At 52.4% G+C, this 22018-nt stretch overlaps 1 protein-coding gene across 14 annotated transcripts in view; it reads right to left on the reverse strand.

The window, feature by feature from the left end:
- Window positions 1–1920: 1920 nt before the first annotated feature.
- Window positions 1921–22018, reverse strand: part of Agrn (agrin) — a 32244-nt gene continuing 12146 nt past the window's right edge. For 2 of the 14 annotated variants that reach the window (XM_006538491.2, XM_006538496.4), the window contains 37 exons: window positions 21719–21766; window positions 16024–16239; window positions 15729–15953; window positions 15414–15638; window positions 15060–15266; window positions 13854–14072; window positions 13587–13781; window positions 13265–13465; window positions 13035–13183; window positions 12850–12955; window positions 11731–11847; window positions 11487–11651; window positions 11202–11345; window positions 10987–11111; window positions 10808–10913; window positions 10416–10721; window positions 10174–10311; window positions 9634–9761; window positions 9399–9513; window positions 9193–9312; window positions 8706–9053; window positions 8419–8611; window positions 8033–8248; window positions 7432–7661; window positions 7210–7344; window positions 6946–7042; window positions 6697–6861; window positions 6401–6512; window positions 6177–6188; window positions 5851–5967; window positions 5534–5726; window positions 5364–5451; window positions 5177–5200; window positions 4408–4440; window positions 3913–4137; window positions 3542–3645; window positions 1921–3284 (listed from right to left, as the gene is read on the reverse strand). In XM_006538491.2, the coding sequence (XP_006538554.1) occupies window positions 3127–3284; window positions 3542–3645; window positions 3913–4137; window positions 4408–4440; window positions 5177–5200; window positions 5364–5451; window positions 5534–5726; window positions 5851–5967; window positions 6177–6188; window positions 6401–6512; window positions 6697–6861; window positions 6946–7042; window positions 7210–7344; window positions 7432–7661; window positions 8033–8248; window positions 8419–8611; window positions 8706–9053; window positions 9193–9312; window positions 9399–9513; window positions 9634–9761; window positions 10174–10311; window positions 10416–10721; window positions 10808–10913; window positions 10987–11111; window positions 11202–11345; window positions 11487–11651; window positions 11731–11847; window positions 12850–12955; window positions 13035–13183; window positions 13265–13465; window positions 13587–13781; window positions 13854–14072; window positions 15060–15266; window positions 15414–15638; window positions 15729–15953; window positions 16024–16239; window positions 21719–21766 (5705 nt within the window). In that variant the 3' untranslated portion in view covers window positions 1921–3126. Of the gene's footprint in view, window positions 3285–3541; window positions 3646–3912; window positions 4138–4407; window positions 4441–5176; window positions 5201–5363; window positions 5452–5533; window positions 5727–5850; window positions 5968–6176; window positions 6189–6400; window positions 6513–6696; window positions 6862–6945; window positions 7043–7209; window positions 7345–7431; window positions 7662–7764; window positions 7898–8032; window positions 8249–8418; window positions 8612–8705; window positions 9054–9192; window positions 9313–9398; window positions 9514–9633; window positions 9762–10173; window positions 10312–10415; window positions 10722–10807; window positions 10914–10986; window positions 11112–11201; window positions 11346–11486; window positions 11652–11730; window positions 11848–12849; window positions 12956–13034; window positions 13184–13264; window positions 13466–13586; window positions 13782–13853; window positions 14073–14452; window positions 14517–15059; window positions 15267–15413; window positions 15639–15728; window positions 15980–16023; window positions 16240–21718; window positions 21767–22018 lie in introns of those variants that run through there. The other 12 variants (XM_006538494.4, XM_006538495.3, NM_001369026.1 and 9 more) reach the window with 11 other exon arrangements.

The raw sequence follows: 22018 nt of genomic DNA on the forward strand, positions 1-22018 counted from the left end.
GGTCCTGATGCAGCCAGGAACTGTGTTGATGGTTACATCCCATGTTACCACCAAAGGCCATGTGGATATCTGTGGCCTATGCTGTTGCCTAAAGCCATGTCCATGACTGTAGCTGGTGCTGCCACTAAGGACCAATGTCCATATTGTGGCCAAGGGTCATGTGGATGTCTGTGGCCTGTGCTGCCACTTGAATCAGTGTAGATGTCTGTGGGTCATGCTGCCATAGGGGGTCATGTTGATACTCATGGTCTATGTTGCTGCTAGAGGCCATGCTGATATTCATGTCTCATACTGCTACTGAGAGCTATGGTGATATTCGTGGTCTGTGCTCTAGAGAGGGTTGTGTTGATGTTTGTGATCTATACTGCCACTGGAGACCATGTTGAGGTCTGTGGCAGGTGCTGACACCAGAAGTCATGTGAACTTCCATGGTCTGTGCTGTCGCCAGAAACCATGTAGAAGTCCATGATCTGTGCTCCCACACAAGGATGTCCCTGCACGGAGGTCTAGAGAGGCCATTGTGTGAAGCTGTGAATGTGAAGTCTGGATTGCCTTGAAGATTTCAAAATGTTGGAGATGCCACAACTGAAGGATACCTGCTAAGGAAAGCCGCTAACAGGGAGTGACCAGCCCAAGAGAAAGAAGGGTCTTGTAGTCAACAGAGATAAAAGGGGCTGGAGATCTGAAGATCACTTCAACATCAGATGTGTGATGTCACAGTTTGCCCAGCTGGTTTCGGTCTTGCTTTGGTATTTCCTCACTGTGCTCTTTTAGAATGGTAATCTAAAATATCCTATGCCATTGCATGTTGGAACTATGTGCTCTGGTTTTTCACTGATTTATTTTATAGAGAATTACAGTTAAGAGATTGCATGAGTCTCAAAAGAGACTTTGAACTTCTAAACAGTGTTGATACTGTGACAGACTGGGGACTTTTGAAGTTGGACTAAATGCCTTTTGCATTATGATATGGCTATGCGCCTATGGGGCCAAGGAGTGGCTCTATTAAAAATGGCTCCCTTAGACCCACGGAGTGGCACTATTAGGAGATATAGCCTTGTTGGAGTAGGTGTGGATTTGTTGAAGGAGTGGCCATTGGTGGCAGGCTCTGAGGTCTCAAATGCTCAAGCCAGGCCTAGTATGACTGTCTCTTCCTGTTGCCTGTGGATCAAGATGTAAACTCTCAGCTTCTTCTCCAACACCCTGTCTGCACGTCACCATGCTTCCTGCCATGGCAATAATGCATACTGAAACTGAAAGCCAGCCCCATGAAATGTTCTCCTTTATCAGAGTTGTATAGTCATGGTGGCTCTTCATAGCAATAGAAACCCTAAGATACTGTGGTGACAGTATCTTTTCACAGCAATAAAACATAAGACAGACTTTATTAACACAAAATCAGAATAGCATAATTTTAATTTAAGTCATGAGTTCAAAGAGCCACTGAGCCAACTCTACTACCTCTTTTTCTTCCTGCTCTTAGGGGGAGCTTCAGTGTCTTGAAGACTTCCTACTTAGATATTTTAGAGGTGCCAGTGATCAGAATTCCTTCTCAGGGCTTTCTAGTTAATGTCTCCTACCATATACATCTGAGCCAGATAAAGCGCTGCCTGGCTACTCTTCTAGCTCATATATTTCCACAAAGGCATTCTCATCCTATTTGTCTGGTTTTATCCTCAGTGCAACCACTAGCTCTCTTCCTTATATGCAGATTTGTACACACACACACACACACACACACACACACACACACACACACACACACACACACACACACACACTGTAGCCTTGTTACCCAGTAATAGTGCATTCCCAGTTCAGGTTCTACTTTCTCCACCAAGGGACAGGAGAGCTTGAAGTCTGTGCCTCACGAATCTGAGCAAGAAGCCACCCGGCTGTCAAGTACAAACACAGTCCCTATTTTAAGGTTTTCAGACTTTATTTCATGGTATTTGACATTGACACATACTGAGTTAGTAACAAGATACCATGCAGCTCCCTCTAGCCTCGGATCACCGAAGCAGGAAGAAGGTCAGACTGCCCCCATCCCAGATTTGCTTAGTTTGTCTCCCAATGTGCTGGACTTAAAAGACAGGGAATGGAGAAGCAGATGGATGCTTCAGTTTCAGTCATTTTTGGCTCTATAGTGATCTCTGCCTTCCTGTACCTGTCCTTGGCTGGACCCTGGGCAGTAACTGTCACTCAGATGAGGACGATCATCATTACAATGGACCAACTGAGGGATGCCCTCATCTTAGACCAATTAAAAGTTGCTGTGAGTTAAACCAGGAATGACCGCACTTCCACATCAGAAATCAAACAAAATCAATGGTTGAAGAACATGGTTAGGAGCCTGGCTAGGTATCTTTGAGAGATGGATGCAGCTGGCTACTCAGGCAGGTAAGCAATGGAGGTCAGCCACACCCTATCGTGATGCACTCCCCATGTTCAGGGTAACTGAAGAAGTGGGTAAGGCCAGCTGAAGGCCAGTCAGGGCAACTTAGATGTAGCCTGGCTTCTACTTCCAGCCTCCGGGGACAGGCAAACACATTTTGGGAAGTAAGATGATGTCCCAATTATTATCAGTTTTTTGATATCACAGTATTGTCACAGGGAGCACTGGGGGTCCAGGCTAGCCTGGGGTGAGGCTGGCCCTCAGCACACACAGGAGAGCAGCTTAAGTGGGACCTAAAAAGGACCCAATGTTACTTGGTTTAATGAAGGCCCCCTCAACCCCAACAGCCCCTCCTGCTCAGGGACACAGTTCTCACCCAATTACACATTAATAACACACAAACAGTGCCTAGCAATGGGCCAGGAGACCCAAAGGATCAATACAAGTAGACATATAGGAACATACAGTGCAAGGGGCTGAGGCATGATGCCTTAGGCAGAGGAGTTTGTCCTAAGGCTGCCTTCAAAGCCCAGGGCTCGAGGTGCTACGGCCGACTTAGGAGTCCCTCAGCACCACTTTTTGTCTCTGCAGCACAGCTGCCCGGACGGAAAGGAGGCCAGGCCAGCAGTCCTTCTGGCCAACGTGCAGTCAAGAAAATCATATAAAAATGCAACAAGTTTACAAAAATAGAAAATAATTACAGGAGGGAAGGTGGCAGCTCTAGTGGCAGCTCAGAGAGTGGGGCAGGGTCTTAGCTCTGGTTTGGTGACAGCGTCCTCCAGCAGATGCAGCTGGCGATGGCCCACTACCACGTCCCGCAGACAGCCCACAAAACCCGTGCCATAGGCCTTGGGGAGAGCCTGCCCCACAGGAAGCTTCTGTAGGCCTCCTACAGGACGGAAACAGATTAGCAGGCAGTGATGCTGACACACGGGGCCCGCCAGCACCTGACTGCCAGTGGGGTGCTATACATGTGTACAAACTAAGATCTGCAAGGTTAATGAAGAAGAGGGGTGCTGCCCTGCCCCGGATAGCCCATCTGTTATCCAGATGAGCCACTCCAGATGTCAGCTCCAGGACAATCTACCCATCATATAGTTTGAGAGCCTTGGGTATGCCCGCCCCTGGCCAGTTCCAAACACTCACCAAGCCACAGGGCTCCATCTGTGTCCAATTGTGTGGCACCCAGCGGGGAAGAGCCAGTCACAGGGGCTTCATTGCCCACCTGAAGGGAACCTTCCCTGTGCTCCCTAGGAGATGTGTGAGACAAAGCTATCGAGAGCATCCTTCCTACCTCCTCTAAGACCTAGATAGCACATTTTCTCCATCATATGCCTTGTAGATACCACACCCTGAAAGTTACACTATATGTTATCCTGGCAGGCGGTGGCTGGCTGCTTCTCCTGTGTCTTTTTACTATTCCCTCTTCCCCTTTTCACTAACAAACCTTGAGTCAGGCTGTTCATGACCATGAGTTTAAGCCACTACCTATGTTGTTCTCAGTGGACTTCACTGACCTGTGAGCCCTGACTCGAAGCCAGCGGTTGGTGTTGACCTTCACAGTGGAGCGCAGCACAACTGGCTGGGAGCCTAGGTCATAGCTCAGTTGTAGGTGCCCATCCACAATGGCCAGAGCCATGTAGTCTGCACGTTCTCCAACCTTTCCAATCCACAGCACCAGCCCCTGCGTGGCCTCAGTGCGTAAGCTCAGCTCAAAGTGGTTGCTCTGCAGCGCTTTCTCACTAAAAAGTAAAAGGATGGGGTCAGGGGCTTCCAGGGTGGTAGGCAAGGGGTGGGATAAGTGTGGGTGCTGTTAGCGCTACTATCATAGAGACCAGAAGCTGGTGTTCAGACCCAGGCAACTGAGTGGGCAGGGCTAACACCAACAATGCAACAAAGGAGACACAGTAGACAAGGTCAACTAGACAAAGTTGATCAGAGAGATGGCAGACAAGAGGCAAGCACATGGCAATGTAATGTGCTGGGTCTCTCAAGTACTGCCATGTGCTTACCTGAAAAGGGCCCGGGAATCCAGAGTTTCGGGGCTTAGAAGCAGGAAGAGAGGGAAGCAGTAAGCAGGAGGCAAGACAGGCTAAATGCAGGCCAAAATCCCCTTTGTAAACATGTGCAGATGAGAGGAAGAGCAAGCATAATTCCAGAGTATCAATGGCCCTTCCCACAAAGGGCTTTGGCAGTGACCCTTATGAAACACATATGTTGGGGACATGTCCTACTGGGTAGTTCAGGATGGAGGCACTGGTGATATGGAATCACAAAGGTTTTTCTGATGGCAGCAGCCCTGGAGATGCCCTAGCATATACAACACACACACACCACACATACACCACACACATTTGCATACATGTACACACATCTACACAAACTCACCCTTACATACACATGTGCATGTCACAAAGCACATATGGGCATATGTAGATACACTACATACATACCCATAAATCAGATACACACCCAAGTACATACCTAGTACATTCCATGTATACATGTATACATGCATACATGCATACACACGCACAAAATCACGCTTGCAGTGTAGCCTCAGTGGTGTGGGTGATGGCCCTCGGCAGGTATATCCTAGGTAGAGGACTGATCACTTCCAAGGCAGGAAGCTGAGCCTGACAATACATGAACAGGCTCTGACCCCATCCTCCATCCAGGGTAGACAGTCTACCTCTAATAGGGCTCAAGATTGTAATGCTGGGAGCAAAGCATGGACATGAGTGAGTGCCAAGGTATGACTAGAGCCAAGAGCCTACTTACGCTGGGATCTCATTGGTCAGCTCGCTTGTAAACAAAGAGACAGAGATAGTGAGAAGGAAGGGGGCAGGGTAGATTCTGGGCCTTCCCTCCTGGCCAGAGCTGAGAGGGACCCTGCATGGCATGCACAGACAGGACCAGACAGGACAGCCAAGGGTAGGGGAGTGCCTGGCTCCTGACTGCACGTTACCTCTCAGTCACAGCATTGAGGTACTCGATGTAGGTCCGCCCATCAAAGGCCAGTGTTTCTAGGTCCCCCACTGACTTCTCAACTATCCCTGGGAGACAGATGGGATGGAATGGCCTCAGGTGAGATCTCCAGGCCGCGTCAAGTCTCAGCCCTGGGCTGCCAGTGCTCACCCTTCTCGCAGTGCAGCCCAGAGAAGCCCCCAGGACACAGGCACTCATAAGTGGCTTCCCTCGGGATACAGGAGCCCCCATTAAGGCAGGGGTTGTCCACGGCCTGGGTACAAGGGTGGCCTGCAAAAGGCGCTACATCTACTGCCCGCAACACATGCTCCTGAGTCAGCAGCTGATGGCCTCTTAGAGACACCTGAAGAAGAGAGGAGGGAGCACCTTAATGAGACAACCCTCACCGGGGACTTAAGCCCCTCATACAATAACCCTCTCCACCCCCCACCCCCCCGGAGAAACCTGGCTGGTGCCCATCTCCGTACCAGCTGGATGGCACCATCAAAGCCGGAGGCCACTGCAGCGCCCCGAGCCAGCTTGCTGAAGTCAGGAGCTCCCCCCACATAGAGGGGCTCCTTGAGGTTGAGCATGGTGTGCGGGACCTACAGGAGACACGGGGTAAAGGGTCCTGTATGATCCGCCCACTTGGCTGGAGTATGCCCAATTGCTTGATGCCCCACACCTACCCCAAACTACCTAGGAGGCAGTATTAATCCCACGGAAATGGCAGATTGGGCCTTAGTGGGAAAGGGCTACTCTAGGAATGGCTACAAAAGATGGTGAGTTGAGTTGGGTAAGAGGTCAACAGTACCTTGCGGGATTTCTGACATCCGGAGAGCAGGTGGGGGGGTTGCAGAGCAAGAGCCAGAGAGCAGTGGGAGCAAAAAGGAGACAGACCGAGGCACAGGGCAGACAGAGAAAATAGTTCTGTGAGAGGTGGCTATCAGGGTCTGTGAAGCCCCCGGGGAGGAGGAAGGGAGGTGGTGGGAACAGGGTGTGGGAGGTCTAGACCTTCCTCATGTCCTGGATACTCACCGGAGATTCCCCTAGCACACGGGGCCCATCACCCACTTGAAGGGCACCCTTGCGGCCATTTCGTTCCAGGAATACCCTAACCCAGGTGCCCAGGGCTATGGGCTCTTTGCTCCTGCAAAAAGGTATGAGTAGACTTTGGTCTCTGCTCACCCAGAGCCCAAGTGGCACTGGCATAAACCCCTGGTATAGATACTGTCATCCCAACCTCAGGCAGTCATTCAGGTCCTCCTTGTGATCTGTGCAGAACGTCTTGAGCCAACCCTGGTTAATGCCTAGTCTCGATCCCATATGCCCACCTGATGATTGCAGCCCCCTTGCCAAGGTCATAGCGGAACTCTAGGTGCCGGTTATGCAGGGCCAGGGATACAAAGTCCCCCTTGCCATCCGTCTTCTGCCCATTGTAGAGGAGTAAGCCACTGGGCCCACGAGCCAAGAACACCATCTCCAGCGCCATCTTCTCCCTGGGGTCATGTGGAGTTGTGGGAGTGTGTCACCGTCTCCTCGTCAGGTTAGCTCCCTTCCCTTAGCCCTCCTTCCCCACTAACCCTAGGTCTCTCTCGAAGGTGTGCAAGCCTTTCAGTTCCAGGTAGGAGAAGCCATTAAAGTCAGCCAGGAAGGGCCGGGAGCCAGCATTCTCCAGGACTATGGAGGGCCAAAGAGATGTCAAAACAAGATTGCAGGCCCTGGTTTCCCTACTAACGCATCTAAATGATCAAATACAACCCTAACTGGATCTTATACCAGATCCCAAATCAACCTAAGAATTTGACCCTAATCCGTCATCCATCCCGGCAGTTCCTTGACCTTACCTGTCTCACAGAAGGAACCACTGCGTCCCAGGGGGCACGCACACTTGGCCCCACCCCTGGAAAGCACATGGCAGGGGGCTGACCCGTGGCAGGGGTTCGGTTGGCAGGGGTTCTTTTCATCTGCACAAGTTGGGCCTGAGGGGAGATTGGATAGCGGTTGCAGGAAACACGTCTCTTCCCACAACACCTAGATTCCTTCCCGGGCACCAGGCTAGTTCTCACCAAAGCGGCCAGGTGGGCACTGACAGAGGAACACGCCAGCCTCCAGGGCCTGGCAGAGGGCCCCGCCATGGCAGGGGTTAGGTGAGCAGGGATGGTCTCCGCATTCCCCCACACCAGAGCTTTGAACCACAGCCCTCTGCCAATCGCTCAGCTCCAGCTGCTGGTTGTTGATGTCCAACATACGAATGCATCCTTTCAGGCCGATGCCCACAGAGGTCCGATCAAGCACCCTGATACCAGGAGGGGTCAGTCAGAGGCATCCTCTCACATTCAGCTACAATTCTAACACAGCCCATAAACCACGGCTAGGGATGAGGATGCCCCTGTGCCTACTCTTGACTGTGTTCACAGGGTGGCCAGCTCAGTAACAAGACAGAATCAGGAGGTGGGTATGAGGGTCAAGGGTCAGGGCTGATGGTTCACAGGTCCCACCAAAGGCATGCTGCCATGGATAGCATTGCAGGAACTGAGAGAGGGTCAGGAGATCGGTTGAGGCCAAAGTTACAGCTACCATCCATCCGCACCCATTCCTCTATTACCCATCATTTGTTACAGAGTCAGAGACCAGGGGCCCAGTCAGTCCCAGCCGATTTCTGCTCACGTGGCAACTTGTTCTTCTGGGAGACCACCCACATAGAGCTTCGTGTCCAAGTTGAGGCCATCAGTGCCACTCGGACTTTCACCTACAACAGGAGCCTCGCCATCCACAGAAAGTGTGCCCTGCCGCCAATGCCGTGACAACTCGAGGCGGTGCCACCGTCCCGGTTCCACTGGCACTAAGCTTGTTAGCACCGCCGGCCCTGAGCCCGTGTCGAACCTAAACACGGGAGCCCCTGCTTAGGATGTCGGTTCAGGCCTCCCAGAAGCCCGGCCTACCTCATCTCACCCATAGTCCACCAAACTTCCTAGATTCAGAAGGTCTGGGGTGGTCCCTGCCACCACACAGGCCACCTGACCTACAGAAGCCACGCCTGTGCACACGCCCACCTGAACTGTACATGACCATCCAACAGAGCCAGAGCCAGGAAATCTTTGCCACGTGCATTGCCATTGTAGAGCAGCAGTCCCTCTGTCTCCAGCGCCCGGAATTCTAGTGCCAGACGCAGCGTGTGGTAGGCTCGGAGGGTGGGGAAGGCCAAGAAGGAGTGGCCCTTAAAAGCTGGCACAGAGGGGAGCTGCACTGCAGGAGATAGACAGACAGAGTTGAGCTAGTGCCTAAGAGGGCTACACCTTCTGGCCACAAGCCCAAACCCTCCAGCACTGGGTGACCTTACCTTTCTCACAGACAGTGCCAGCCCTGCCTGCAGTACAGCTGCAGCTGAAACCCTTGCCAGAATCCAGGTCCTGGCAGGTACCTCCGTGGAGGCAAGGCTGGGAATCACAGGACTTTGGGGGCCGTTGCGGGCCTGGAGTCCGAGGTCGGTCAATACTGGCGGTAGTGGTTGGTGGCCGGCGAGTGGTTAGCGGTGCCGTAGTTCTGCCAACAGGCCGGCTGGTGTAACTGGGGTAGACTCGTGGGGTGACAGAAGAGGCAGACAGTCGGCTCACAGTGGTGGCTCTGGCTGTGGCCACAGCAGCTGTGGTTCCTGTTGCAGCTCCCGTAAAAAAAGTGGGAAACCAGTCTGCAGGGAAGGATAACGGTTAAATATGCACTTAATATATTTGTTACATGCTATATGCCACAAGACATATAAAGTGTTGTTGAGGTATGGAGGCTAGAGAAGAAAGGACAGGCAAGATGAGGCCTAAGCTGGTACTCACCAAAGTCCAAGAATCGCACATGCTCCCGCAGAGGCCTCCTCACTGCCAGGGCCCACGGCCTGGATACCTGGATCTGTTGGAGCAAGGCCTGACCCACATCTGGTGCCTGGAAGGCTGTGGCTGGGGAGAAGAGGGTCCTGCCTGAGCCTGGCCTGGCTACACGTAGTCCATACCCATCACCTCCCATGGGCGCGACAGGGGCTTACTGGGGTCAAAGTGAACATCCACAATGGCACGGACTAATTTGCCAGGCCCCAGTTCCCGTAGGCGGATGCTCCAGAAGTCCTTCTTAACATCCGAATTCCGGAACAGGTCGTCCAGCTGTGGGCAGTTAACGGGTGAGGGCACAAGGTACTGTCTAAGCCCAGCTAAGATTGATTCGCTATTGACTGCATAGTCATCTGGGTCTGTCCTAAATGAACACCCCACAAACCCTCATACCGTGCTCTCAATGCTCCTTGCAGTCTCCCCAAACAACTCTGACTTGGGGTCAGCCATCTCTGGTGTGTAGAACAGTTCCTGTCCCTCGACCCCCTCAAGCTCCAGCACGCCCTGGAATGCCTTGGTAGCTGTGGGGGAGGGGCAGTGAGGCCCTGCCAATGCCATCTAAGCCTCCTGGGCAGCCACAGGAACAAGCCCAGAGCAAGCCATGTGGGGTGCAGGGCAGGGGGTGTTAGTCAGATGGTCATGGGGTTAGTAAGTGGGAACCCCAGGGTAGGGCTGGCGTCAGTTACCAGGCAATTCCTAGGAGCAGGTGCCCCAAGCTGGCTTGCAAGGAGAAAGATGGGTTAGGGTCCTTGGCACACATGCATAGTCAATGGCTGAAACCAGAGTGCATGTGTGTGCCAAATCTCTAATCCCCCCACACTCAAGTGCTGGAGCCAGAATACCATAACCTTATACCAACCTGCTGCCTGCCACAGGGTGAGGCCACACTCATGTCTATGCTGTCCTCAAGCCCTTTGCCTGCTGTTCACTCACCTGGACAGTTGGAGCCTTCTGAGTCCAGTGAGGGTGTCTTGCCATCTGAGCAGCAGCCCAAAGGTGAGTTGTAACAGGAAGCCCTCTCGATGGGTGGCCCGTGGGTCACCACAACGCTGCCCACCGGGGGCTCAAGTCCTGGGGAAACGCAGTCTAAGCCCAGCCCCGGGGAGGAGCCACTCTTGGGCTCTGCCCCCACATCACCCTCAAACCTGCCCACACATCCCTGAGGCCCTGCTCACCCCCAGACCCGCCCCCACTGGCCTCCTCATCGCCACTGAGCTCCTCATCGCCACTGCCGTTGGTGCTGCCAGATTCCCTGAAGATCGCTGTAGCAAGACTGGCCACATCAGAGGGTGTGGCTGCAGTGCTCCTGGGGGTGCCGACTACGGTCTGAGGTGATGTGGGTAATGGGGTGGGCCAATCATGGGCAGTAGTGCTGGGAGACAGAGGAAGGCTGCTGTGGGGAGACGCCAGTGTCCTGCTCAGGATATGCCTTGGGGTGGTCATAGATGCAGATGTAGGGGAAACCCCAGGAGCAACACTCTCTGCAAAAAGACGGATGTTAGGGGCTCGAGTCAGAACAGGGTCGGGTCCTTCTGGTTTGCTTTAGGCGGTTGCTCTAGGTCCTTACCCCGGCATGGACCAAGACTCTGAATGGAGATGTCCAGACGCTGGCGGCAGGCAATGGTCTTCAGCTGGCATTCATTGCCGTATGTGACACCATCTGATCCACAGACCTGGAGGCCAGGGAAAGCATGCTTGGGAAAGGCCTCCTTATCCCCGTCGCTCTCTACAGATTTCCCTCCTTACCTTGGTAGAGTTAGCCTCTGGACATGTGAGAGTTGGGCAGACACACTGGGCAAAACCAGCCTCCTCTACGCAGGAGGCGCCAAACTCACAGTGCATTTCCACACAAGTCACTGGTGTTGTGGGATCTGAGATAGGGATAAAAAATTCCTGTTAACTCAACTACTCCCACTCTCAGCATAGGGAGTCCTGGGGTCAGCACCAGTTCCGGCCCTCACCTGCTTCACAGCCAAGATGGCCCAGGGCTTGACCATCTGGACACTGCCCACACTTGGGACCAGCCACACCAGGTCTACAGGAACACAATCCAGTCATCTGCTCACAGTCATCTCTTACAGCACCCCGAGGGTCACAGCTGCAGGCTGGGGAGTGGGAGGGAAGAATTTATGGTTTGGACCTGGATACGTTTCCCAACCTGCCCCAGCCCTACCAGATACGGGTCGGGCCAAGCCATGATCAGTGATGGGTGGACAGGCAGGAATGCATGTAGTTCCATTACTCACGAGTGCAACCACTATGTCCATCGGTGACAATGCCACGGAAGTTCCAGAAGCCAGGCTCACAGCGATCACACCTGAGGCCTCCTACACCTGGTCGGCAGGAGCACTGCCCTGTGACTGGGTCACAAGTGCCGCTATAGGAGCCGTGTGGGTTGCAATGGCAGGTGCCTACAAGGGGAGAAAGCACTGGTCACTGGAACTGCACAGCTCTGCGAGACCACGGTCAGGGCTGGGCTCAAATACTCACTGGGACAGCCAGCCAAGCCCACACCCTGGGCAGCAGTGACATTGTCCTGGCAGCAGCCATAGGGGGTTTGGGCACAGTGTGGGGAGGCCATAGGTAGCAGTGGAGCCAAGGTAGGGCCTGAGGAAAGGTGCACAGTAGTTCGTATTTGATGTAGTGGTACTTGTTTACCCTAAACCCAGTCTTTCTGTGTCAGTGACTCCTACCACATGACCCTTTGCCATCAAATCCCACCAGGACCCGAAAATCTGAGGCTGTCCTGGGTGAAATCAAGATACCATATATAAAGACACACAGTAAACACAGAACCCCAAACCCATTAATCATACAAAGCCACATACACAGGTAGGGACATACGTCCACATGCACACATTATCAGAGCCACGGACATGCAGTACAAATATAAGGGTACACAAATATATAAAGACACATTAACATGTGTTCACTCACATTCCTCTAACACATTATTTACTGTGTGGATATATCTCTGTCCATGTACAAACACATACATCAGTGCACTCTCCTTTCTCCAGCCCCCACCCCCACCGCTTTTTCTGAGACAAGAGTTTCTCTGTGTAGCCCTAGCTGCCCTGGAGCTGGCTCTGTAGCTGACCTGACAGAGCTAATCTCAGAGATCCACCTGCCTCTGAGGTTAAACGCAGGTACCACCACTCCTAGCCTAGCAGCAATCTCTTCTACAAGGTTGCCAGTGCCTAGTGGGTGCTCCTCATGTTCACTGCTGCCTCCTTTGGGCACCTAATCTGGCCAAGAAAGGGAGTACTTGGTTTACACCTTTAATCCCAGCAACAAAGGAACATAAGCAGACATGAATTCAAGGCCAGCCTGATCCTGATCTACGTAGCTAGGTCTAGAACATCCACGACTATGTAGAGAAACCTTCCCTCAAAATAAGTAAAATAACAAAAAGAAAGCCTAAATAAATAAATAAATAAATAAATAAAAAGCCATTATCATCAATAATGATAAAAGTCACCATAGCGTGTGCACATACCCACAGCCTTCTATCTCTATGCCATGCACCACAGAACATACACGCACAGAGAAAGAGAGGCACAAATACAGAGGACACGCCACACAGAACACGCGGGATGTGCCACTCACCCCGGCAGGCTCCCTGAGCAGCGACGTACAGCTCTTGCCGCGCTTCACATCTGGCCTTCTTCAGATGGCACTCCGTGCTATAGGTGACTCCATCTGAGCCACACACCTGAGGAGTGGGGTCAACCTCAGCAACCTTGGCCCTCAGCGCACCCACCCTGGAACCATGGGAAAGTTGGGGTACTCACTGGGCTTTTAAGGACACTCTGGCAACTAAAGTCACAGACACACGGCCCGTCTTCTGAGTCCTCATCCCAGACACCACCATGCTGCCGACACAGCTCCTGCTCACACGCATTGTCTTCCCCAGACCCAGAGCCCCCTGAGCCACACTCAGCTGCAGGAAAACAGAGCGGTCACCATGAGGTCTCCTTCAGAGACTGGAATCTAGGGGTGCGCACCGGTTACCCGAGCTTACCCGGCTCACACGGCCCTGCACGGGCCTCCTCAATTTGTACCTGCTGCTGACAGGCAGCCTCTCGGAGCTCACAGGCACTGAGGTAGGTGACGCCATCACTGCCGCACACAGGGCCAGGTGGGGGGTGCTCACAACGGGGACATACACACTGTCCAGCTGAGCACACAGCCCCAAAGGTACAAACTGTTTCTCCACAGGTCTCTACAGGAGATGGTAAGAAGCAGAGTAAGCATGGAGCTTCCCCGATGGAGAGAGAGACTCATGGAGCTTCCCCGATGGAGAGAGAGACTCATGGAAGCCTATCCCTTCTGGTCCTACTCACGGCAGTGTCCGGCTGAGGCCACGTATAGGCTGATCTGGTGTGTACAGGCGTGGACATGCAGCTCACATTCACTAGCATATGTGTGTCCGTCAGAGCCACATACGGGCTGGGCTGACTCCACACACTCAGAGGGGCACACACAGCGTCCAGTCTCCACCTCGCACAAGGATCCAAACCGGCACTGCCCACATCGGTCTGGGGAAGAAGTTCTATCACCATGTTGACCAGAAGCCTCCTCCCAACCCAACCCACCGGCCCACCACTGACCACACGGTCCTCTGCGGGCCACTCGGATTTCCCGCCCAAGGGTACAGGCCATGGATTCCAGCTCGCACACACTGCCGTAAGTGACACCATCACTGCCGCACACAGGATCGTAGCCGCCCGAGCACACCCGCTGGCACTCGCACACAGCTTTCCCATTCTTCACTGTGCATGTTGCCCCAAATGCACACTGCGCTCCACGGCACGGGGATGGGGTCTGGTCTAGAGAAGACGTACTACTCGGTCCACATTCTCTTCCATCCGTGGACAGAGCCCACTCCCACGCAATAGCCCCTCTCCCGGGTGGGAATGGCAGAGGAAAAGCTAGATGCACAGGACACAGCAGAGAAAGGGACAGACACATAACAGAGGTGGATGGGGACATGAGTTTCTGACTGCCCATAGCAGGTCACTGACCCTGGACCACCAGCAGCCCTGGGGTATCATGCACATGGGGATTGAAACTTTTCCCCCATGGACAGGAAAGCTCTACACCCCACAATCACAAACTACACAGGGAAGAAGGTGTCTGTCAACTTGCTCTGAGGACCAGAAGGCCAGGCAGTAGCAAGCCACTCCCCCCCGCCGCGCCAGGGGCAGACCTCGGGCTGTGGGCTCCTGGCGGGCAGGCGCAGCACCTCATCCTGCCAGCAGGTCAGGCTGGAAGACACAAGAGTCGGAGCGGAGAGGGAAGGAAGGACCAAGAAGAAACAGACAGATGCAGAAAGATGGACAGAGGACTGACCAAGACGGACAGCAGAGGCAGGCAGGGCCATTGAGGCCCACAGCTCCAAAGGGGCCTGCTGGCCACTGCCTAATTTCCTCCACCCTCTCTACTGGTCCCTCAAATCCCAAATTACAATCTACCTCTAAGAGGCTTGGGACTGCACTGTGTTCCTAGAACAAGAAATCTCCAGCATCACATCCGGTCCTGCCCACCCGTGGAGTCTGTTCCCCGTGAAGTACGGAGACGGATGATGACGGACCAGAGGACCTGCTGGTGTAGCAAGGCCAAGTGCACACTGCCTTTGTCCCACCTCCCAGGTTCCCCAGTTCCCCTCCTCACAGCCTCCACACTCCAGCACCCTCCCCCCGCCCCGACCCCAGCCCAGGACCCAAGGAGGAATATGACAAGAAATGGAGATGGTGTGATATGGACAAGGAGTGATGCGAGAGCAGCTGTTCTCAGCTGGACCCCAGGCTGCTCACCACACGGGCCCTGGTGCTTGGGGGGAATGGTCTGCTGTTGTCGACACTCGGCCTGTTGGCGCCAACAGTCATTGTCATACGTGTGCCCATCCTGGGCACACACTGGCCTGTAAGCCCCATCACAGGTGACGCGATCGCAGGAACAGTGGGGACGGCCGCGGCGGGACAGGCATACAGAGTTAAACTGGCAGGTCTCCGGGCACTGGTCTGGGAATAGACAAGGAGATCAGATAGGCAAAGTATCACACCAACTATCAACCATGTACAGTGTACTTGTGGGGATTCAAGTATGCAGAAACAGGGGCCTAATGAGTCACAGTGGCAGGGCGGAATCCATCCTCTGGGAGCACCAACCTCGAGTCTGGCATTGACCAGAGCGCACTTTCTGGAGAAGCAGGCCACGGGCTGCACCTATACGGCTCATGACACAGTCGTTTTCATAGGTGACCCCATCATCTCCACAGATAGGTGTGTGTTGGGCGGGGCAGTTCTCAGGCCGCAGAAGCATTTCTGGGTGCCGTGTACGTGGGTTCACCCGGCAAATATGATTCAGGTCTGACATGCTGCCCTGGCAGGGGTCTAGAGTCCAAGAGTAGAAATCAGGAGATGTCACCAGTGCACACTGAAGAGTCACGTGTGGGGACAAGCCATGCAGGGTGTTTTGCTTACCACAAGGACCATCGAACTTCTTAAAGATGTGCTCCTGGTTGGCACAGGCATGACGGAGCAGCTGGCACTCACTAGGGTAGTCAACACCATCACTGCCACACACTGTGCCATCAGGGGCCCCAAAGCAGGTTGTAGGACACAGACACGAGGCGGTCTGTCCATCGGCTGAAGGTACACAGGTACTACCGAAACTGCAGGTCACATTGGCACAGGGGTCCCGGGACCCTGTGGGTGTGCGGGTGGGGGTCATGCTGATTGTCCACTGGGTTGCCCCCCACCTCCCACACTTACTTACCACATGGCCCTTGGCGGAGTAGGCGGATGCGCCGTTGCTGGTTGCACTGTGCACGCTGTAGCTCACACTCGTTGCTATAGGTGGAAGCATCTGAGCCACACACAGGAGCTACCATAGCAGGGCAGACATTCTTCTTGCACACACAGGAGGCCCGGCCTGGATCCTCAACACTAGGTTCACACACAGCACCAAAGCCACATAACATTCCCCTGCACACTGAGTTTAGACCAGAGAAAGGGCGTTTAGAGGCAGGCTACCAGGAACCTGTTCCTAGGTCCACACACCCAGGAGCCCTTGCATCACATTCTGTTTGTACCCAAATTTCATGGGGAGATCCATATCCAAGAATTCATGTGACTGAGGTCCCACCCAAACACATAAGCACCTACATCCTACAACTGTCACAATGCTTATGCTCAACCTTCCCCTTGGAAGTCTCCTGGGACCTCCCCATGTGAGAGCGGTTTCCCTCACTCCATTCCCTACAGCTATTGAGTTCATGCCCCCACAATAGGACAAGGCATTTACTCTCTGCATACCTCCATGGGCCCTAACACACAGCAGGAGGGGTCCCAGCTATGGATGCTTTAGCTCCATCCATACGAGCTCAGCTCTTGTGGCTGCCGGGGTTAAATGTGAGGGTCGTTGCACTAGAAGGGCTCTGAAGGATCTGGGTATGGATACATCCTGAGGCGCCTATGTAATCTCAGGGAGAGCCTTGCCATTGCTAGCTTGAGGAATTAAGAGGCGTAGATGAAGGAAGCTGGCCTACAGGAGTAACATCTGTCTGGTTTTACGTCACAAAACTCAGACTCACTTCATCTAAGGTTTGCGTGGCTCCTTTCTGGAGGCGGGCATGCTTCCACATCCACCTGAAACTTGCTCCCTCCCAGCAAGGGCCGCCTCCGTGACCTTCGGAGGTCAACCCCTGACCCCAGCTTCTTTTCCTTTCCTCTAGGCCTGAGAGGTATTGTGGACTACTAGGAGTCTGGAACTTTGTTCCACATATCCCCTTTCCTTCTTTGATTGCCTCCTTCCCCCATATCTCTCATCTCCAGAAGTGCACTGTCCTGTCCTGCCCCAACCCGTCCCCTGTTCCCACTATCTTTTCTCCCTTAAACTCTGTTCTCTGTCTATTCCCTTAACCTTCCAACACTTCTCTCACTTTTCTACTCAGCCTCAAGTTGGCAGTGAGTGGCATAGGGCTCTCTAGGATCGCACAGGTACTCCTTCTGTCCTTCTGGGCCTCACCTCGGGGCCCAGAAGACCCTCATTCAAGTCCTGAGTACGCCCTCAGTGCAAGTGCCCCTATATTTAGCCTCATACACACATTCATACAAGAGCTTTCTAACATCGTAGTCTCAGTGTTGCAAAACAGCAATGTCCAGAGGAAGGGCCAGGCGTTGCTTACTAAGCCCACAGGTAAATTAGACACTGGTATATTTAAAGTTTAGATACCCAATGGGGAAGCCTTCCTAAGCACGTCGGGGCTGACCCTTACCCAGATCTACTAAATGTTTAATTGGGTGTAATTGCCATCACCTCATATCATGCCAGAAGCAGTCTTGGACATCTCCTAAGAGGGCAGAGTACATTGGGGGCTAGAGCCAGCCGCTGCCATAGCAATGATCTACCCAGCCTCCCTCCCTTGTTTGTTTGTCTGGGTAGCCTTGCCTCCACCTTAGAAAGCTGAAATCACAGAACATCTACCTGCCTTACATATATATAACCTGCTTATGTTTTTGTTTACCCTCCTGAGCTCCCACCCTGTGCCCTAGTGTCCTCTTTTTATAAACGGGGACACTAAGTATCTACTCCCAGAACTATGGGTTCACCAATATCTACAAAACTTAAGAGAAGGGGTCCCAGACAAGTACTGGGTAGAGCCTACAATAATAGGATTGTTGCACCAACAGCCTTCCCTGTCTTGGCTCAAATATCCACCAGTGGCCTATCTTCATGCCTGGCCAACACCCCTCTCCTATTTAACATTCTCTCTCCCAGTCATACCATCCTCACATTTGGCCTTCTCTTACCCAAACCCCTTGAAGGTCTCATACCAAATTTAATAAGTACTTTCTGAGGCTGAGTGGAAGCTTGCTGGCTGTACTCTTTGGCTATTGGCCAAGGTGTCCCCTAGGTCGTCTCTGGGTTTGTACCTAGCACCAAGTTCCTTGGCTGACTGATAGTGTCTGATTCTTGGGCTTCGCTGATTACTTGACCCAGCCAACTTCCCCCAGGCCTCAAATCCACAGCCAAGGGTAGCTATTCATTCCTTCACCCATACACCAAAGCCAGCCGTAGCTCTCCAAGTGTAAGACTCTGTCTCAACAAAACAACAACAATGGACCCAGACTGAAGTTTTGTGGCAAATTCAAGGTTTAGAGAACATAGGACGACCCATGCTGTTTCTGCAATCAAGTTACTTATCAAGAGGGCAGCCTGACCATCTGAGTTAGATTCTCAAGACCCACATAGTGGAAGAGAACTGATTCCTGCATGTTGTCCTCTGATCTCCACATGTTGTGTCATGGCATGTATGAACACACACACAATTACACACACAAATAAGTACTTGAAGAAAAACAAACAAACCAACCAACCAAACAAACAAGTGCTTGAAAAGAGAGGGGGAGATCACACAGCTTGGGTACTATCTGTCACCCCTAGTAAACCCCTGCTTTACACTCACACTCATGCCATTAACCTGATGAAGAACGAGCCCTTAAACAACGGTGATCCCTGTCTTAACGAAGTTTACCTGCATCCCTTCCCCACAGGACCAAGAGATTGCAAAAGCTCAAGATAAAATGTGTTTGTTTGGTTGGTTTTTGAGACAGTGTTTCTCTGTGTAGCCTTGTCTGTACTGAAATTTGCTCTGTAGACTAGGCTGGCCTCTAACTCAGAGGTCTGGCTGCCTTTGCTTCCTGAGTGCTGGGATTAAAAGTGTGTACCTCTGCCACCTGATAATTCTCTTAATGTTAGAACAGGCACAATCTGAGTCCGCCCGCAGAGAGATGAGATGAACTTACACATATTACTACAGCAGGCAGAGCTGTTTCAACAGCTTTGGACTGCAGGCACCACTGAAGGAAGGATCTTCATATGCAATGTCCATGTATCAGAAAAGAGGCTCAGCGACTTCCTGACAAAGCTTCATCCCTATTAAACACCAGAGCTTAGCTTGGTCCCCATCTGTGCTCCTGGTCACTTCCCCAAACTGCTTCTCATAAATACAGGTGGCATACGGGGGCACCTATGAGTCAGCAGTCTCTAATGGGTCTGTTTTCCCCAGTGAGTGTCCTTAGCCCCTGAGGAACCTTCTCCCTGGCCTCTTAGCTTTTTACCTAGCCAGGCATCTTTTCATGTGATGTTGGAGGTGCCTTCTACTTTTTGTATCTATCACAGTGGCAGAGGTTATATTAAACTTTTTTCTAGTCTTTAGTAGGTTGTGAAATGAAACATTTCCCAAGAGCCTGCTTATGTCTATCTATGTGTGTTATGAGGATATTTGTGTGTGTGTGTGTGTGTGTGTGTGTGTGTGTGTGTGTGCGCGTGTGTGTGATGGCCATGGTCTGTGTCTAAAGTGTACAAAGGAAAGCTGGGTATCAATAAGGGGACCACATGTACAGTTGGGAATGCAGTGTGAATACAGGAAAGAGAACATCTGACAGTTTTGGAGATTTCAGAAGAAACTGCCAAGAAGGAAGCTCTCTTTCCTCCTGAGCTTTCCTTGAATGTAGACAGCTGTAGGCCTCGTGCCCCCAGTCTGTAAAAACTGAGACCTAACCTCGTGCACTGAAGGACTGAAGGACTGAAGGACTGAAGGACAGACTCTGCCTACTAACAGCCTACCTCACTGGGAGTGATTGGTTTAAAAGATATTGATAAGTGAGAGTCAATTCCTCCTGCTTCCCAGCCCAACTTACTCACCCACCAGCCTAGCCAAGTCTCTGCAGCTCGAATAATAGTGAGGCTCATAGAACACACAGCGGCATCTTACTACCCTGATAGTAACTTTTCAGGCAGAGGCACCTGGGAAGCAGCCTGCGGAAGGATACTGGCGTCTGGGACCAAGACTTGGGGCTATAAAGCCAGAGCTCAGGGCTAGGTTGGAACACCTACCACTTACTGCCAGCCTCCATTTGCACTATCCCCCATCACTGCCCAACTAGCAGTCTAACCAGGCACCAAAAGTCTACTGGCAAAGTGTCAATGAATACACTATCAGCTTGCTAACATTATAGATGCAGAGAATAAAAGGAAGTTGCCTAGAGATGACCCTTCCCCATTTGGCCATCAAAAGGTAGAAGAGACCCTCTGATATCCTGCATATAATCCAGTTCCTGCTTTGAGATGCCTGGGATCCCCACTCCCAAGGCAACACTATCCGATTTTACAGACTGCTGAGGCCTCCAGAGAGCTCTACTTTTGCCCTAACTTGCCCGTACAGGACAGAGGGAAGGACACCTCTTCCATTCTCAAGACCCAGGAAGTGACCCAGACTATCTGTGTAACCCAGGGCTGCTTCCTCGAAAGAGAACAGAGAATGCTCTCAGAGTGACACACACAGCCTCGATCTTAGGGTTCCCTGATGTCCCCATAACACATATCCTGGTCAAAACAGGAACCATGGCTGAGTATAGTGGCGTGTACCTTTATCCCAGCACTTGAGAGGCACAGGCAGAAGGATCTCTCTGAGTTTGAGGCCAGCCTGGTCTACCTGTCCTAGTGAGTTCTTTGTTTGTTTGTTTGTTTGTTTTGGTTTTTCGAGACAGGGTTTCTCTGTGTAGCCCTGGCTGTCCTGGAACTCACTTTGTAGACCAGGCTGGCCTCGAACTCAGAAATCCGCCTGCCTCTGCCTCCCGAGTGCTGGGATTAAAGGCGTGCACCACCACGCCCGGCTCCTAGTGAGTTCTAGGACAGACAAGGCTATATATAGAGAGACCCTATTTCAACCCCCTACCCCAAACCAAAACCCCAGAAACCATGGCTTTGCCTCACATAACTCTAGACATATGACTTCTCTAAAACTAGTCAGTTGCCCAGGCAGCAGAGTTGATAAGATAGTAGGTACCAAGGATAGAGCTATGCCCTACTTGCTGTGAGGAACGGGCTGTGCTAGAAGAGATACACTTTCCCCCAGTCTTCGTTTTCTGTAACACTGTCAGTTCCCCTTCTCTTTATCATTAGCTTAGTTACAGAAGCCTACACATTCGTAGCCCCTCTGGGAGTGCTGGCCCCAGCCCCCAGGGCCATGGAAAAGGTTAACCTACCCTTTCCATCACTTCCTCCCCACCCCAGGGACAGACCTAGGTCCTCCAGCCCTCAGACAGCTGTCACTGGCTTTACTGGGCCCTCCCCCACCACCCAGCCCACTTTCCCTTCTGTGCTTCTGTTTCCAGCCCCACCCTTTCCTGAATAGGGAAAAAGACAAAGAAAAGGAGCCCTCCACAGGCTGACTGACTTCAGTGCTCCATCCACACCTCACACAAATCCCCCACAGTTCTAACCCTGACCCTGCTCAGGAGTATCGGCCAGCGGGCACCTCGAGACCCCTGCAGACTCCCCTGTACAGCCTCCTACTCAAAATACACCTGGTGTACACACTACAACACTGCCCCAATCCTGGTAACCCTGCCCATGTCCCCCCATTATTAGTGTGCCAACCACCTGTCCCCACCACCACACTTACCATCAGGAGGCATAGAAGGCGCTGCTGTGAAGTGGATCCCAGGTTTGTCTAGGGGGGAAAAGTTAGGTTCCTTTGAGAAGGAAGGTACTTTGCCCATTCATACCCATTTCTCAAGATTGCAGTTAAAATCAGTAAGGCTGGAAAGTCACTGAGCAAGGCAGGGCAGACTCTGCCAACGGCACAGCAACCTTCCTCTGGGTAAGTCAAGATCTTGGCCTGCTTCTAATCCCAGCACTGATGCATCCTTGCCAGATCTCATCCCTGCAGCTCGGGATGAAGCTCTATACCGTTAGGAAGCTA

Source organism: Mus musculus, chromosome 4 (assembly GCF_000001635.26).
Source record: "Mus musculus strain C57BL/6J chromosome 4, GRCm38.p6 C57BL/6J".
Classification (NCBI taxonomy): domain Eukaryota; kingdom Metazoa; phylum Chordata; class Mammalia; order Rodentia; family Muridae; genus Mus; species Mus musculus.